This window comes from Parambassis ranga, chromosome 3 (genome assembly GCF_900634625.1).
Source record: "Parambassis ranga chromosome 3, fParRan2.1, whole genome shotgun sequence".
NCBI lineage: Eukaryota > Metazoa > Chordata > Actinopteri > Ambassidae > Parambassis > Parambassis ranga.
In genome coordinates this window covers 25,338,379-25,354,067 of record NC_041024.1, presented here as the reverse complement: position 1 = coordinate 25,354,067, position 15,689 = coordinate 25,338,379, and the positions used below count along the sequence as shown (strand labels likewise).

At 39.0% G+C, this 15,689-nt stretch overlaps 1 protein-coding gene across 3 annotated transcripts in view; it reads right to left on the bottom strand.

Moving 5' to 3' along the window:
- adamtsl3 (ADAMTS-like 3) overlaps positions 1-15,689 on the bottom strand; it is a 155,166-nt gene that overhangs the window by 59,599 nt on the left and 79,878 nt on the right. For all 3 annotated transcript variants that reach the window (XM_028402649.1, XM_028402648.1, XM_028402651.1), the window contains exons 4-5: positions 6,871-6,998; positions 2,348-2,393 (exon numbers count right to left, since the gene is read on the bottom strand). In XM_028402649.1, coding sequence (XP_028258450.1) covers positions 2,348-2,393; positions 6,871-6,998 — 174 coding nt within the window. The remainder of the gene's footprint in view (positions 1-2,347; positions 2,394-6,870; positions 6,999-15,689) is intronic.

Here is a 15,689-nt window from a genome sequence, read left to right as displayed (position 1 = left end):
GTCACATGCTAATGTACCATGCTGTCTGAAACTCTACACTTCTATCTGTTAATTTAAACAGATCTGCAATAGGCCTTATAAACTATTGGCCTAAATCTGTGTTTGTGTGGCTCCCGATGAATAACGCAGCTTGTCTGGCCAGGACAGAGGAGGTAATGCTGCAGAAAAGCTGTTAACGGCTTAACACCGGTACGCTTCTCTGGACTGAAAACTGTCTCAGATCAATAAGAGATGCTTGTTTCTCTGAGTGACGACTGGCAGACTTTTGGCAGCTGATAGTGTGGTCCTCTTCTCCCTGACTGAGTACTGGACACGTCTGACACGTCACCTCCACTCAGTCACACTCTGCCAGACTATGTATTGTTGAGGCGCCTATATGGAGCTAACTAAACAGAACCTTCCATTCAGACAGATTTAGTCTCCATGTGTAAAGTGGAGAGATGGGATAAATATTATCCTGGGAACAGTTCCCACTGGATGTGAATGAATCTCTACGATGAATCCAGACCAAACCACAGTAGTGTGGAAAATAAGCTCATCTGATTTTAAATTGTGTGAAGCAGTTGTTTCTAAACCCTGTGTGTGGCCTGTGTGGAGATAGGTGATACTAAAACAGACTTATGGCTATGAGAACATGTGAAGATCTTAGCTTTTGTTTTTTGTATGGTAGCTTACACATAAAACTATCCCCAAGATCTCTCAAAGATGACTACTGAACTTCAACTTCACGTTGACATGATATACTATCCACAAGCGCTTTGAGTACCTGAGGACCATTAACCATTTAACAGTGCAGTATATTCCCCAGCTCTGCACTCTCTTCTGATGAGTGTTCTGTTTGACCCCTTTTGGCAACATTTGCTTCAAACTTCACTGGAGTTCATGCTTGATTGACACATTTTTGTTATTTTATTTTTCTATATCTTTCCTTTTTAAAGTGTACAAACCTATGGAACGGATTGCATAAAACCCTTAAAAAAGGCCTTCCAGCACCAAAGTCAGGCACCACAAGTGAACCCCTGTGGAAATGGGTATGTAAACAAGGCAAGAGGGGGGCTTTATGTAAGGCTAAAGGCTAACAGGCCACTGCTACCTAGCCCACTGTTAGCTAATGTGTGGTCACTGGAGAACAAACTTTACAAGGTGAGGCCAGGCTTACAACACAGTGATTTTTACAGAGACCTGGCTGTCAGCCAAGGTACTGCAATAAGCTATGCAGATACACACTCACTTTGTTCACCAAGGAGGCTGCAATGTCAGCCAGTAAGGTAGAAGTGTGGAGAACAAGAGACCAATGGAGTTTAGTAAGGTGCCCCATGATGACATCAGCAAGCTGAAAACAGCTCACCCCATCACTATTTTTATCGTCAAGGGAGACTTCAATCACTGCAACACACTGACTATGCTCTTTAGGCATGTAAACATCCACAATCTATATCAGAACACACTTGAGAAATATCCTGGATCCATACAAACTTTGGACTCTCAGATCACATCTACCTGTTCTTGTATCTAGCCTACAGACTCAAACAAATAAATCCAGTGAGTAAACAAGTCCAGCTTTGGTCCACAGAAACATCATGCAAGACTGTTATACCTGAGATGCTGGACACCTTACAGTATGCTTATCAAACTATCACAGCACTAACACCATATATGCAGCTCTTCACATCACCTACTCCCATCTGGAGAACATAGCAACATTAGGATGCTTTCATTTATACAGCTTTGTTTTCAATATAGTCATCTTAACCAATCATTATAACCAACTTTCGAATTCCACACTTGCTGCAGGACGTCCTCACCTTATTTTAAAGTCTGCTTTGTTTTTAGCTTTTCTCGGGGTCATGGTATGATAGTATTTATGAAGCATGTTAGCATTGATTTTTCAACTTCAACTGAAGTGCTTTAGGAATATTTGCTAGTTGGCTATGGTTACTGTGGGAACAGAAATCCAAGCAATGTTTTTGTCAAACCTAAGCAATAGGATTCTTTGCACTCGGACCAATATGTGACAAGATATAAACCCTCAATAACATTCTAAAAGAATAGAAAATATCCTCAAATAACATTTGAAAATGTTCTAGTATCGAGGCTTACAATACCATTCACTGAATAACCTTGTATCCTTAGGGTATGAATAGTTTGTATGTTTGTATGTGGAACACAATATTGTAATGGTATGGATGAACTTGCCTGTCCTGATCACCTTTTATTATACTTTACAAATAAACCAGAAACATTGAGACTTTCAAACACCATGATAGCTGCCTCTCTACATATTTTTGTATCACCTTTACAGTAAATGAACATGCATAAATAACATCATCATAACATCCAGACTCACCATGTTACTACAGGTTCTGTAGCGGATGTTTTTGCCCTCACAGCTTCTGCAACGGAAAAAAAACCCATAGAGTCCATTAGTCAGGAAATGTAACTACATCAGAACAGTTATCATTTAAATGCTTTGACAGTTAATATCACTGACTAGCTCTCCTATCACTGCCATCCATGCAGAGCATCTCTTCTGTTTTCTTTTCATCTCAAGGATTTTGTGTCAGCAGCAACATAATACATTTGCATATCCTGCTAATTATTAGCTTACCTTGTTCACCACATTTATTTTTATCTACTGAGCTCACATTAAGTAAGCTGATAGTGAGATGTGTAGACAACTGTGTTTTGATGATTAGACACCACTCACTTTTCATTTCATTTACCAGAGCATTAGGCGGTTTGGCATGCTTATCCCATCTCATTTATATGCAGTCTGCTGTGTTTTTAGTTTGTTTTCTATGTTTTTACAGTTTTACATTAAACTTTGTTGAACTTTTCCAAGTTCACTCTGAATAGGGCCTGCAGGTAAATTCCTAAAATGCAAAGTAAATGTGATAGATGATTTTACTCAGGCACAAACATATTCATGCCCAGAAAAATACCTGTGCAAGTACATACACACACATCTGTGGGGTGAAAACACACTCCACCTGTAGCACACAAAACCCAGCCAGATGCCGTCACAGCACTTCACTGGGCTCCAGCTGGCATAGCCCAAATGTCAGGTAACACAAAACACACACACACAGTGTCTGAATGAACTTGAGCCTTGTGTGAAATGTGCCATTGCTGAACGTTCCTTTCCCTGACAGCATGGACACACTGTTAAATCCGTTCCACCTTGTTAGCAACAATAACAACAGCCAATCTCATGGTGTGTCGTAAAATGTACATTTTTCCTGGCGGCTCACAATAACATTAGACCAATATAGTAGCAGCTCATTTACCCTGGTGTAAAGTAGGCTTGCTGTAATCTGCCATTTAGTCTAGATAGCGAGCTGAGAATCACACTACAGTCATTCAGCCAACTCCAAGTTAAACCAGGCACAGACAACAGCAGGCCATGGCTTTGATTTGCAGATATATTTTGACCAATGGTCAGCACAATGATATCACACACTTTTGAATATGCATTTCTTAGGTCATTCTTATATCTAATTTCATTAACCATCATGTTTGTCACGTATGCCATGGCAACCCAAATGTCAGTTCCTCATTTGGTGCAACTATGGTGCAATCATCCACCAGATGCATCCTGTTTTTCACCAGCAATACTGTTTAGGCCAGGGGACTTATTACCATGACTAATTTCTACCTATTTCTTATAAACACATACACAATTGTCCTCATATGACCCAAGTCTAACAGAAAGATGATCTGAAAGATATGTTCGATTACTGGATAATAGATATTCTGACAATTTATTAATCATTACATCATGAATTACTGTTAATTTTTATTTTTAATTTTTACTTCAGCCTATAGCCTTCTTTTAGTGGAAGCTAATCCTGAGATCTCAACTCCACTTGACAATACTAATGGACCAATTAATAGATTTTTCCCATTGAAATGCATGAACTACTCAACCATGGTTGGTCACACTGTGTGTGTGTGTGTGTGTGCACGCACTCTGTTTTTCAGGCTCTGTCTGCAGCTATAGCTTCCACTCTATGTCTTTTTCATACAAAGTGAGTTAGAGTCTCTCTCTGTCTCTCTCTCTCTCTCACACACACACACATAATCCGTATAAAGTTGATTCACTGTCCTAGCCAGGATAATTCACAATAGTGGATCAGATGCATATGTGTCTTCGTGTATAAATAAGGAGCCACTCATCCAGCTAAGACTGCTATTTTTAAGAAGCCTTTTAATGGTGAGCAACAAATAACAGTCCTGTTGAGTTTATGCTGTAAAATGGTAGTTACTATTAAGCATTTAAATTTACTGTCAAGTCAGGCTGATAATAAAAGCATTCTAAACGTGAGTTATGCCTTTGAGGTAATCTTTCAGCACAAAATATACAGCTGGCAAAATGAAAAGGGATGATTGTGACTTTAGTCTTTAGTCCAATTGAAAGCTGAAGAAATGTGATATTACAGCCTGTCAGGACACAAGATGAAATCATAATAATATATCAATGCATTCAACACTGGCTAATGAAAAAGAACTTTCTGACTAAAGAAAAGAAGCCACTTTTTTGTAACCACTGTGTGTGGACTGAACCACTATTCTGAACAGAACTACAGTATGTGAGGAAGATAAAGGATGCATGAGAAGATGGGGTTAATGGTAGTATTAACCAAAGCATAAAGTAAGTGAGTTTTGTCAACAATTTACCAGAAAAATGTGCAACACCTTCTCATGAACAGCACATTCAGTAAAGTGATCTATGGATAAGTTATTGGCAAATAACCAAGATGCCAGAACTAGAGAATCTAGCTGACGAAATATGGCCTTGGGGCACTAAAAGACATGGAGGCGTGGATGGTGGCTATACAAACAAAAATATTAGCAGCACAATAAATTTTTGCTGAATAAGCTTAATTTTACATACATTTTGTTAATATGATTTAAAAATTTTTCATAGGTCAATAATACACTGTGGGCAAATTTTACCCCCTTTACTTTAATTGTTTTGAAAAATATATCAGATAAATGTTTTTTTCATATTTTTTTGCATACACCTTTTAATTAACTTCAGTTCTGCTCAAAAGTAATAAAAAAATAATTTTCCCCCAGGATTTTAACCCTTTAATCACCAATTTCATAATTGAACTGAAGTCAATTAAAAGGTTTATGCAAAAAAAAAATGAAAAAAACATTTATCTGATATATTTTTTAAACAGTTTTTTTTAAAAGGACGTTTTTGTCCCGAACAACACAAAAGGGTAGTGTTTGCGAAAGTTACCAAGGGTTGGGACATGAAGGTCTGCTTGACTGAGACATTCAAAGAAATTTGAATGGGTCGCAAAATCCATCTATCCATCTTCAAAACCTGCTGAGCCAAAAGGCGAAGCGCTCAATTTACCGGAAAGGACGACCTAGAGTTACCTCTGCTGCATCCCATGCTTACTAGGACCATTATTTGTTTTTCAAAAGAAATCACACTTATTTCACCAAGGAGAGTGATAGACTGCTGCATCAGATGACCAGGCCCCCATAATCATCTGACCAGAAATGGTTTGGGATGAGTTGAATCACAGACTAAAAAGCAGAGCAGCAAGTGTTTAACAACTCTTTCAAGACTGTAGAAATTCTAAACCAAGTGACAACCTCATAGAGGTGACTGAGAGAATGACAGGAGTGTGTAAAGCTGTCATCAAAGCAACACACACAACTTTTGAACACAATGTCAAAAGTCACACTTGATACTAAATTCTTCACCGATTTTGTCCAACTGCCCACACAGCTGGTTGACTGGCTTGTTAGTTGTTGTTTTCTACTAGCTTGAGTAAATCTTCTAATGCAGAGGAAGTCTGAACAAATCAGGACTTCCGATCACTTCCAGCTGGCCTCATTCACCCAGTCTCACCCAACTGAACACAAGAACCTCATTAGACTTCAAACAGTCTACAAGAAGTCACACTGATAACATTGCCATCAGGGAGGACTTTTCAGGATGCCTTAAACATGACATATGACAATTCCTTTTATATTTATTTTAAATGTAAATTGCACATGTAAAAATTTAATTTAAAAAAAACAATTTTCTCCTTTTTACTTTTATTTTAGGACTACCTATTTTTACACGGTACCTGCTAGGACATTGTAGCATTGCAATGTGTATTTACTGTGTGGTTACTATGAATGCAGCACAAAATAAAGGGGGAACTTTATCAGTTGCATGGTTGAGAGAGTGGGCCAGAGCTGCAGTCAGATATAATGGAGACAAATGCTTTGCCGGGAGGCTATAGAAACATGCCACAGTACACAGTCTGACTGTGATTACTTTCAAACAAACAGCAGAGCAGAATCAGACTGACAGTGAGAGCAGACAACTCCCTTTTCAGTTCCAAACCTACTTGATGCAGAACATACAGACACCCAAGCCAAGAGACCATGTCCAAAACAGCCTGTCCTCATAAGGAAACCAACATCTAGTGTCCAAATGTGGTTGTATGAATAAGGTGCAAAGTAGCCCTGAAAATGGCAGAGAAGCTTGTTGCACATGGGGGAACTTGTATTAATCATGTGTAATCCAACAGTCATATACTGACTTGTATGTTTATGATAATCTTTGTGCATACTTCACAAAATTAATTTCTTTAAAGACTGAAGCTGCTTGTGACCTCAGTACTTATTTAACAGGTATAGCCCCCCGTTCTATAGTTTGTGGCATACAAAAATTTGATGTATGAGATAAGCAGATTTACTGTCGCAGTCCACTGACAGTTTGTCATTAAGCAGCGTAGTCAGCCTCAGCGGTGAGCCAAAACCCATAAGCCTCACATTTGGAAGTTTTTTTTAATCATCAGATTCTGCCATAAAGTATCTCCAAGATGCTTTCGAAAGGTGTTTAATGAGGCTTACCCGCCATTGAGGCAGCGTCGCAGAGAATAAGAGGCTCCACCTCCACAGGTTCGAGAACAGTCGCTCCATGGGCCCCAGGCATCCCAACCAATCTCCCTGTCTTCATCTGAGCGAGTCACCCTGGAGGCCTGCAGAATGAGAAATACCATCACAACACATGTCAAGGAGCAGATGGCCAGGTTGCTAAAAGTCCACCAATGAAAGCAGAGTGATACTTCACTTTGTTCAACCATTTTAAACACATCTTAGAAAGCAAATTTGTCCAATCTCTGGACACCATTTTTAGCGACTCCCACCCCAAACATGACACACTATGCACACTATAGTTGCGATCACTGGGCGTGACAGATGTGCACACACAGGTTGTTTTGATGGCCTATATGTTCTACTTCTTACAGTAACACAGCTGAAAAAGTTGCTATAGACTTTAAAGTGACTGCTCTGCACCAAGAAGGTGTGAAAACTACTCAGTAATAAAGCTTGATACAGCTTAAGCTAAAAAAGCTTAAAGTCCCAGTGGGATATGGTGAAAGTGTGCCATGCTGGCAGAGATCATTTCTGTTCCCACAGTGACAGCAAATATACCCACAGTGAGATAACACAACAGACGTTTAGCCCAAAAAGACAAACATTTTTACTAGAACCCTGCCTGGACCTTCCCCCACGCCAACTCCATACATTACAGGCCAGTAGAATTAGTTTGCTCATACAAATACCTGGACTTCATGTTTCATGAATTACTCTCCAAATGTAAAAGTTTTTACTTGAATGTGTCCTTAGTTTAGTTCTAATCTTTAGATTGGATAGGAATTGATTACAAAAACAGCTGAAGCTGAATTATTTCACAATATAAACTCAACACTGACCTCAGCCCATATGTTAACCTGTTCTTGTGTTGTAAAATTACATTTTCTGGTAAAATAAAAAATAACCATATACATACATTAATAACATAAATCATATAATTATATATGGAACAACTAAAGGCACAACAAGGCAACTAACTCATAAATAAAACAGCTTTTGGTGTTATTATTCTTTATTTGACTATGGGCATATGACATGGTTTATCTTAACCGTAACTGTGTTTCACCTTAAGGGAGGGAGAGAGAGAGTTGCGGAGTTGAATGAAGGATAGCTATATTATAAAATCTCGTTGGCGAAAAAAACACGGAATCAATTTGTGGCAGCGGGTGTTGATTAAGTGGCGGCCGACCACAAATTGTATGTATGGACTGAAAACATAAATGACTTGGCAGCCATTGCAAAAGCTAAGTAGTGTCAACATGTTTTCAGCTAAAACAATTAGGGAATATGAATTGAAATGCCAGAGAATTACTGGATGTCTGACTTTAATAATGGCTCCTGCGTCTCAGTGGAAACAACACAATCATGAATGGAGAGAACTCAACTGTGTTTGTGTTGTTTAATACATAGACACAAATCATAAAATCTGTGTATATTTTAAAATTCATTTTAATGTGCCCACCAGTGTAGCCATAGTGGACATAATCAGCCACATCATGAATTTTTGTCATGAGTGTGTGGAGGCTGATACTTGTTAATGCAGCTAAAATTAAAATAGAAAAAGTTAAAGGCTGTTTAAATCTCTGAAAACCTGTTGCTGAATGTCAATAAACCTTCTCAGACAGGATGAGGCTGTTAAGGCATTACAATCTTGATGTGTGAACTCATCACACCTAGTATCTGCTGGTAAAAATGGTCTTTATGACAGACCTCCACCTGTTGAACAAAGGTAAGGCCAATATGGCAATATTGGAAAAAGACACCATAAAACATCTTCAAACCAGTCTGCTGACTGTCAGCAGACTGGGAGCAGAGCTATTTAGAATTACAAACATATCAATAAGGAGCACTTGAACACAGATCAGTATTTGAGTAGTTCTTTAAGCTTTCCGTGAAGTACGTGTCCAATTACACTAAGAGTCAGCCAGCCACCAGGGGGCAATCCAGATGTTATGGTGTCACATTGCAAAAGGGGATCAGAGTTTTATTTTAGTTGTGTTTCTCTTGCCCTCTATCCTGGATAATCTGTTGAGCTGTTATCAATCGTAGTAATGAAATGTTAAAGTTCACTGCATTTGTACTTAACAGAAATTATTATGTTTAGGTCATACAGGATATGGAGTACAGTGATTTCAAGCTATTGTTGCACATTGTGTCCCACTGGGAGTATCCTCCATAGTGTGAGAGTCAGCAGTCAGTCAGAGAAGGCCACGGGTCGCGCTCTGCTAAAGTGATCCATCACCTCACCCTCTGTGGAACCTGAACAGTAGCATTACCTCACAGTCTTGTGATACAGCCCCCGCCGCGACAGCCTCCATACATCCCACCCCGACCTATCTTATCTGCTGTGTTAAAAGCTCAGATGAAAGACAAGGAGCCATGCAGAGTGAGACTTTGATAGAGAAAGTGGTTGAGGACAGTTTTCCTGGCTGTGTGTCACCAAAAATAGGAAAATTGGCTTCCATGGGTCAGTGATGTCACCACAGACCCTGTGGTGCCAGAGAAAGAAGGAATCCCACCCTGGCTGCCTGTGTGTGTGTGTGGGTGTAAGGGGAAAATTGAAGCACAATGAAGTATTTATGGAAAATACTGTAAGTCAGAGAACTCAAGCCTTCAATACTACTTTAAAATTGTGTCTTTCACCCCCTTGTGCCATCGGGCCAATTGTCAAAATATGTATTTAAACAATTGGAACAACTCTTCCAAGCAAAGTGATATTGCAGGCTCTATACCAAAACAGTTTTTCTTGTGTCAGTAAAACTCGCAGCACATGAAAAAAACTCTAATTCCTCTGACAATGTTATTTATGCCTGGTCAACCAGAATTAACATTTCTGACATGCCTCTGCAGGTTTCATTTCACCCTGCCTCCCAGGCCTGGATCACTGGCTGACAGTGTAGCTGGCAGAGCAAAACACTTTGCAGTTTTCAAACTTGTTCTGTTGTGCCTACATATTTAGGATCAATCTGTAAGTCTTGGACTCTTATACTGCAGTGGAAGTCAGTATTTACTTGCTTTTTTTTCACCTGCTGCATTCAAAGAGACAGACTGATCCACTAGAGAGGAATTAGACACGTTAGCACTCCACTAATAGGATAAAACCACCTTTTGTTGTCGGGCTCAGCCGGCTAACAGCTATCACAGACCTCCAACAGTAATAACATCGGCATGAGGAGAATCTGTCCAGCCCAGGCTTTTTTTTTGGCCAGCCGGGTCTATTGTCTGAGCAGTGCATAGTTCAGTATCAGCAATCTATCTGTCTACTGTCAGGCCAAATGACAAGGGCATGTACAGTATATTTTTCAATTTCCCATAATAACAGGTTAACTTGACAGGCTACTCAATGACCTCCAATGGCAATGCTAAGCATTATTTAATGAAAGCACTCCATCGCACAACAGATGGATGAAAGAGTTGTTAATGTCCATTAGGCTTGAAAAGCTGAGATTCTCCCTTAATGGCTCCTTGAATTCATTTGTAGGGACTTGGAGACCGTCTTAAGTCATATTTAATCTTTTTCATCTCTGCGTGAGTGTGACTGAGCACCCCCCCCTTTTTTATTTTATTTCCTTTTTGGTTGATATTTGTTTAATTTTTGCTGAATTGATTTATTGTTTTCCTTTTTTATGTTTAAGTTGTATGTATTAGGTGTTGGTTACATGTTGTTATTGAAATCACATCGGGAACTGTGGGATGGCAACTGGGAAAACAAAACAAAAAACTGCAGAATGGAAGTTATCTCTGTTACACTGAAATGTCTTGTTGCCGCCCTTGAAGTTGCTTCCAATAAAGAAAGTTATATAAAAAAAAAAGAAAATAAAACATACAAATGTGAAGGCTGATTAGAAAGTGGGGTAGCCTGCCCAAGCCATACTATTGACTCCATGAAAATTCACTCCCTGAAATGGGTCTGGAATCCCACCAGTTCCACTCACTGCAAACCCTATGGTACCAATTGAGTGTTTGATCTAAAATGAAGTGGGCCTTATGTGATGACTTGCTGCTTATATCATTTAAACATGTGCAGAATTGCTAATAACAACTTGGAATTTCAACTTTTTGTTTGTTTGTTCGAGCAAAACCAAAAATCTTCTTTTACTGTTGTTCACACTGTTTTGGATGTCTTGTTCATACTAGTCTGGTTGTAGCTCTGGCTGTAGAAAAGGAATTGGGGTGCATGGCTAAGCTAAAAGTGAGAAATATCTAAGTACCAAAAACAAGTGAAACAGCATCTGCTTCTGTTACATCATTCTTTCCAGAGGATTCTTAATTGTAAATGACTGCTGGGAAGTTCTTATTTAAACCCATCTGTAGGAAGCCAAGTTTCTTATTCCAGAGAACCATCTGGATAACTGCTTTGGGAAACTGTTTGGAAAGGACAGATTGGATGATTCATCTGTCAATCATTATCTATCATGAGCCAACTTAGAACTGAGGATCTTTGAAAACAAGCAGTTTTGAAGAACTTCTTGCCATCATCACCTTAGGCTGTCATTATAACTAAAACAACATCATAACTGCAAATACTTCCTGAGAGGATTGTGATTGGTCCAAACCAAGCAGCAACCTCCATGGCAGCCTCTAATAAAGAAAATACAATAATGTTGAGTGTTGAAGTACTCTGTGCGGGGCCCAGTGTTAGTCAAATATGCCAGTAATTCAAAATATTACTTGTAAGTCAATTCTCTATTTAAACCTTTATCTTGGACTATAAGGAATGGCGAAAGTTAAAAATTAGAATTGTTCCCACTAAGAGTGTTTCTAAATAAAGCAAAACGAGTAATGCTTAATCACAAATTATGAATTTAGTGAAAAGAAAAAAATCTGCGCAATGTACACAAAATAATAATAACAACAATAAAATGAATGAGATCTATATTGTGTTCCAAGTTGTGTTTGGTTTATGTCCTTTTGAACCTGTTTCACACAAATCTTTAGCTTATCTAAACAAAAAGGGCCCCCCACACACTAAATAAAAATTCCCCACCATAAACAAATGTCCTTCGGCAAGCACACACAATGTCTCGTAGTGAATTTTCTCAGCTAAATGTCTCTTCAATGTGCTCAGTCCAAGCTTATTTAGCTTAAAAATTAGCGCACAGTAGCAGCATATACTTGTTGATACAATAGCATCACACTAGCAAGTAATATAGCAATGCCATTACAGCAAAAGCTAACACGCTAATAGCGATGTTTTACACTTCCTTTTCTATCAGTTTGACACAATAAACATTCCACTACAAAGTATTTACCTTACAAATCTTCAAGAAACCTCCCGTTATACAGTGGCAAACTTGGCTCACCAATATAGAAATCTCTGTAGGTTTACACTCTTGTACTTCTGTGTCTCTCGCCTATATTCTCTCTACAGCTTATGTGCACGCTGTTTCTCGCCAAACATCCCACCTTAGAATTACTTTGAATGGCTATCATTTCGCACGCACCCACTGCCAAAAGGTTAGCTCGTGCCACGTGACCACGTTTCTGCATACACAACAAACAAACTATGCACAATAACACAGTTCCTGAATCTTTTTTTTTAATTTTTTTAATATATATATATAGGGTGCAGCTAGTTACAGACATAGTTACAGCTACAGACATTTTATGGTGTCTTACTGTCTTGTTGCTATATGTGATATCAGTGTGGTGTGAAGTTTGGTAAAGGTGCATAGGCACCATTTTGGCTATGCTCAGTAAACACAAGCATGACAAACAGCAGAGGGTTTTATGAAGGGTGCACTGCGTTGTTGATCAAGACTGGACTTACAGTTGTCTGTGGTATTTTGAGGCCAGGCCTCCTAGTGTGAGGGCTCTGCTGCAATCAGTAAGGGAATGAGCTTAATCGTTTTTAATGAGTCCAACCTGCCAGCTGTATGAATGAGGTGGACTTAACAGGTCAAGGTAGTCAACCAGATTCTTGATATATTTGAAAAAAAAATTAAAACAAATCTTTCTGTCAGGCATGTGCAGAGGGGGGGTGGGGGTGCTACCTTTACCTTTGAGGCCCAAAGTGCCCTTTTGTCAAAGTTAATTTTTATTTTATTTTATTTTATTTTATATCATTATTGTGTGTGACAGTCAGTCTGTGTGGTCCAAAATAATAGTAAATGGACCGATATAATAATAACTTAGATCTATGTTGGTCGGTCACATGATCCACGATCTGCCCTCTCTGCCCTGTAGCTGAGTGCTGCTAAGCTGGGAGACGGTCGGCCACTGCTGGTGGCGACACCGAGGGAGTGAACTGCTGGTCCGGTGAGCAGGTTCTGCAGCGCCGGTATGTTTGTGCACGGTGTAGTTTTCCAGGATGACTGACGAAGTGAAGTGAGCCATGAGTGTCCAGTGTGACGTCTGACTGCACACACTTCTAACAAGTTACAGCCGCTAGTTAACCAGACCACAGACAGCACTGCACACTCACAGCTGTAGCAATTAGCGACCGATCAGCCAATCAGATAATAGAGTTTCTTGTTGCCAGGTGAGGTCTGAGATTCAGCTGCAAGCACACCGCGCAGCAGACGTTATGGCATATAGGGCAGGCCAGGAGTGAGAGACAGGGAGCGGGTTTCCTTCTATATTGATCCTCCCTTTGTTTTTCAGTCACTTCATTGAACTGCTTGTGTGTGCTGATCAACACAAGCAGACACATCAGCACAGATTCATGGTGAACTAAGTTACCTGTTGTGCAGCGTTTTTGCAGCTTTTTTGGAGGCTTTGAGTAATCTGTTTCTAATCTGTTTAATCTGATCTGTTCTGTGAAGTCTCTAAAATCTGACAGTCCAGCTGATGGTCTCATTGGGAATACAGTGAAACAGAAATGTGGTTTTTGTGGTTAGGCCTATAGTCATGGTGGCACAGAGGTAGACAGTAACAGATGTAAACCTGTTTTGTTATAATAATCTTGGTTGACAGAACTGTTTTCTTTTCAGTTGGTTTTGTATTTGTCATCATTGCTTAAAATAAATGAGTTATTATTGAATCTCTCAGTAATAGTTGTTGAGTTAAGCCTTTATAAAAATAGGTGTTGAAATCCACCAGAATGCAGGAAATGGCTTCTACTTCATTAAACATTTTCTGGGGGAGGACCCCCAGACCTCCCTCCCCCGGGGATGCCCCCCCCGCCCAATATTTTTACAGTTTATAAATTCAACTTAACACATTATCTTTATACGTCCTAAACGGTGTTCCAAACTCATGCTCCATGTGCCCTATTTTCACTTTGAGCACCTGCCCGTCCAAAGGTCTCTGCACATCCCCTGCTTTGAATGAATTAATATTATTTTCAGGAGTATTGAGTGTTTTACTTATTTAGAGACAAGGACATAGAGAAAAGAGATGTTTGTTTTGTGAGATGTGATACCACTTTCTAATGTAATTTACATTCATCCAAGAGTATCACAAAACACTCAGTCCTGGTTAGATCAGGCACAGGCATATTCATAACCATGTCTGACTTTAGCACAAGCACATCACAGTTACAGTTACGCATACTTTTCTCCATAAAACAATGTCACATAGTAAACAACATGAATAATAGCTGTCTTTCCCAGTGGAAAGATGTGTCCCTGAAAACTACATCCAACAAAGTTCACTCATGGAACATGAGTGCATTGAAATATCACAGTGTGTTCAAAATGAATACATCATAAAATGTATATCATAAGATTTTTAGTCAGTGAGTACTGCTAGCCCATCTACAACAACTGTTGGCCCTGGTGGCCAAAGTCATTTCACTTCATTCATTTAGAAATCCATTAGCTGTTAAAAATAGCTAGTCTTCCTGGAGTCTATACAACATGCTGCCACAATACATTCACATTATTTTCCAATGATGACATAAATAAAGTAGAATACAAATACACAAAAACAACCCAGCAACCAAAACAAAGACATTATTAACATTATTTCCCTAATAAATCTGCAAACTCTATAGATTATGTTGACAGTTATATATAAAAAAGTAAAATACAGTATAAATTAAGATTAAGATTAACTTTATTAATCCCTGTGGGGAAATTCAGTTGTAGTAGCAGCATTTTAAAAGGATAAATACAATAAACACAGCAAAAACCCTTTTATACACATACACACACACACATAAAGCAGATCAAGGGAAAAATGAAAAGATAAAAACACAGTTAATGTAACTGAGTAGTTTGAAATGCACCTGTGGTGATGATTTAGTCCGAGTTTGTGAGCACAGCTCTGACAGTCACAGAGGAGTTATAGAGTCTGATGGCGGACAGCAGGAATGACTTCCTGTACCGTTCCTTAGAGCCGCAGGGCAGCAGGAGTCTGTTGCTGAAGCTGCTTCTCAATAGAACTATTGTTCATTCTATTGTTCATACTATGGGTTCTGAAAACAATACGCTTTGTCTTTGTCTCTGCAACATTTATTTATTATTTGTTATCCATTCCACTATTGAATTAAGATCCTCTGCCAAGACTTCAAGTTCCACTATTGAAGTTTGTGATGAATAAATTGTAGAATCATCAGTGTACATAGATACTTTTGTATTTTTAGTGGCCAATGGCAAGTCATTTGTAAATATAGAATACAAAAGTGGCCCAGGCAACTTCCCTGTGGAACACCACAAGAAACGGGTTTTTCTTCTAAAAAAAACTTTCATTAAAGAACATGGTTTGTCTTTAAGTAGCTCTGCAGCCAACGTACTGCATTAGACTAAAACCATAACATTGCATTTAGTATAATAAAAGATTGTGAACAAGTGGCAACCTTCGGGGCTCAAACTTGAAGCCAATGCGGAAGTGTCAAAACACGCTGCAAC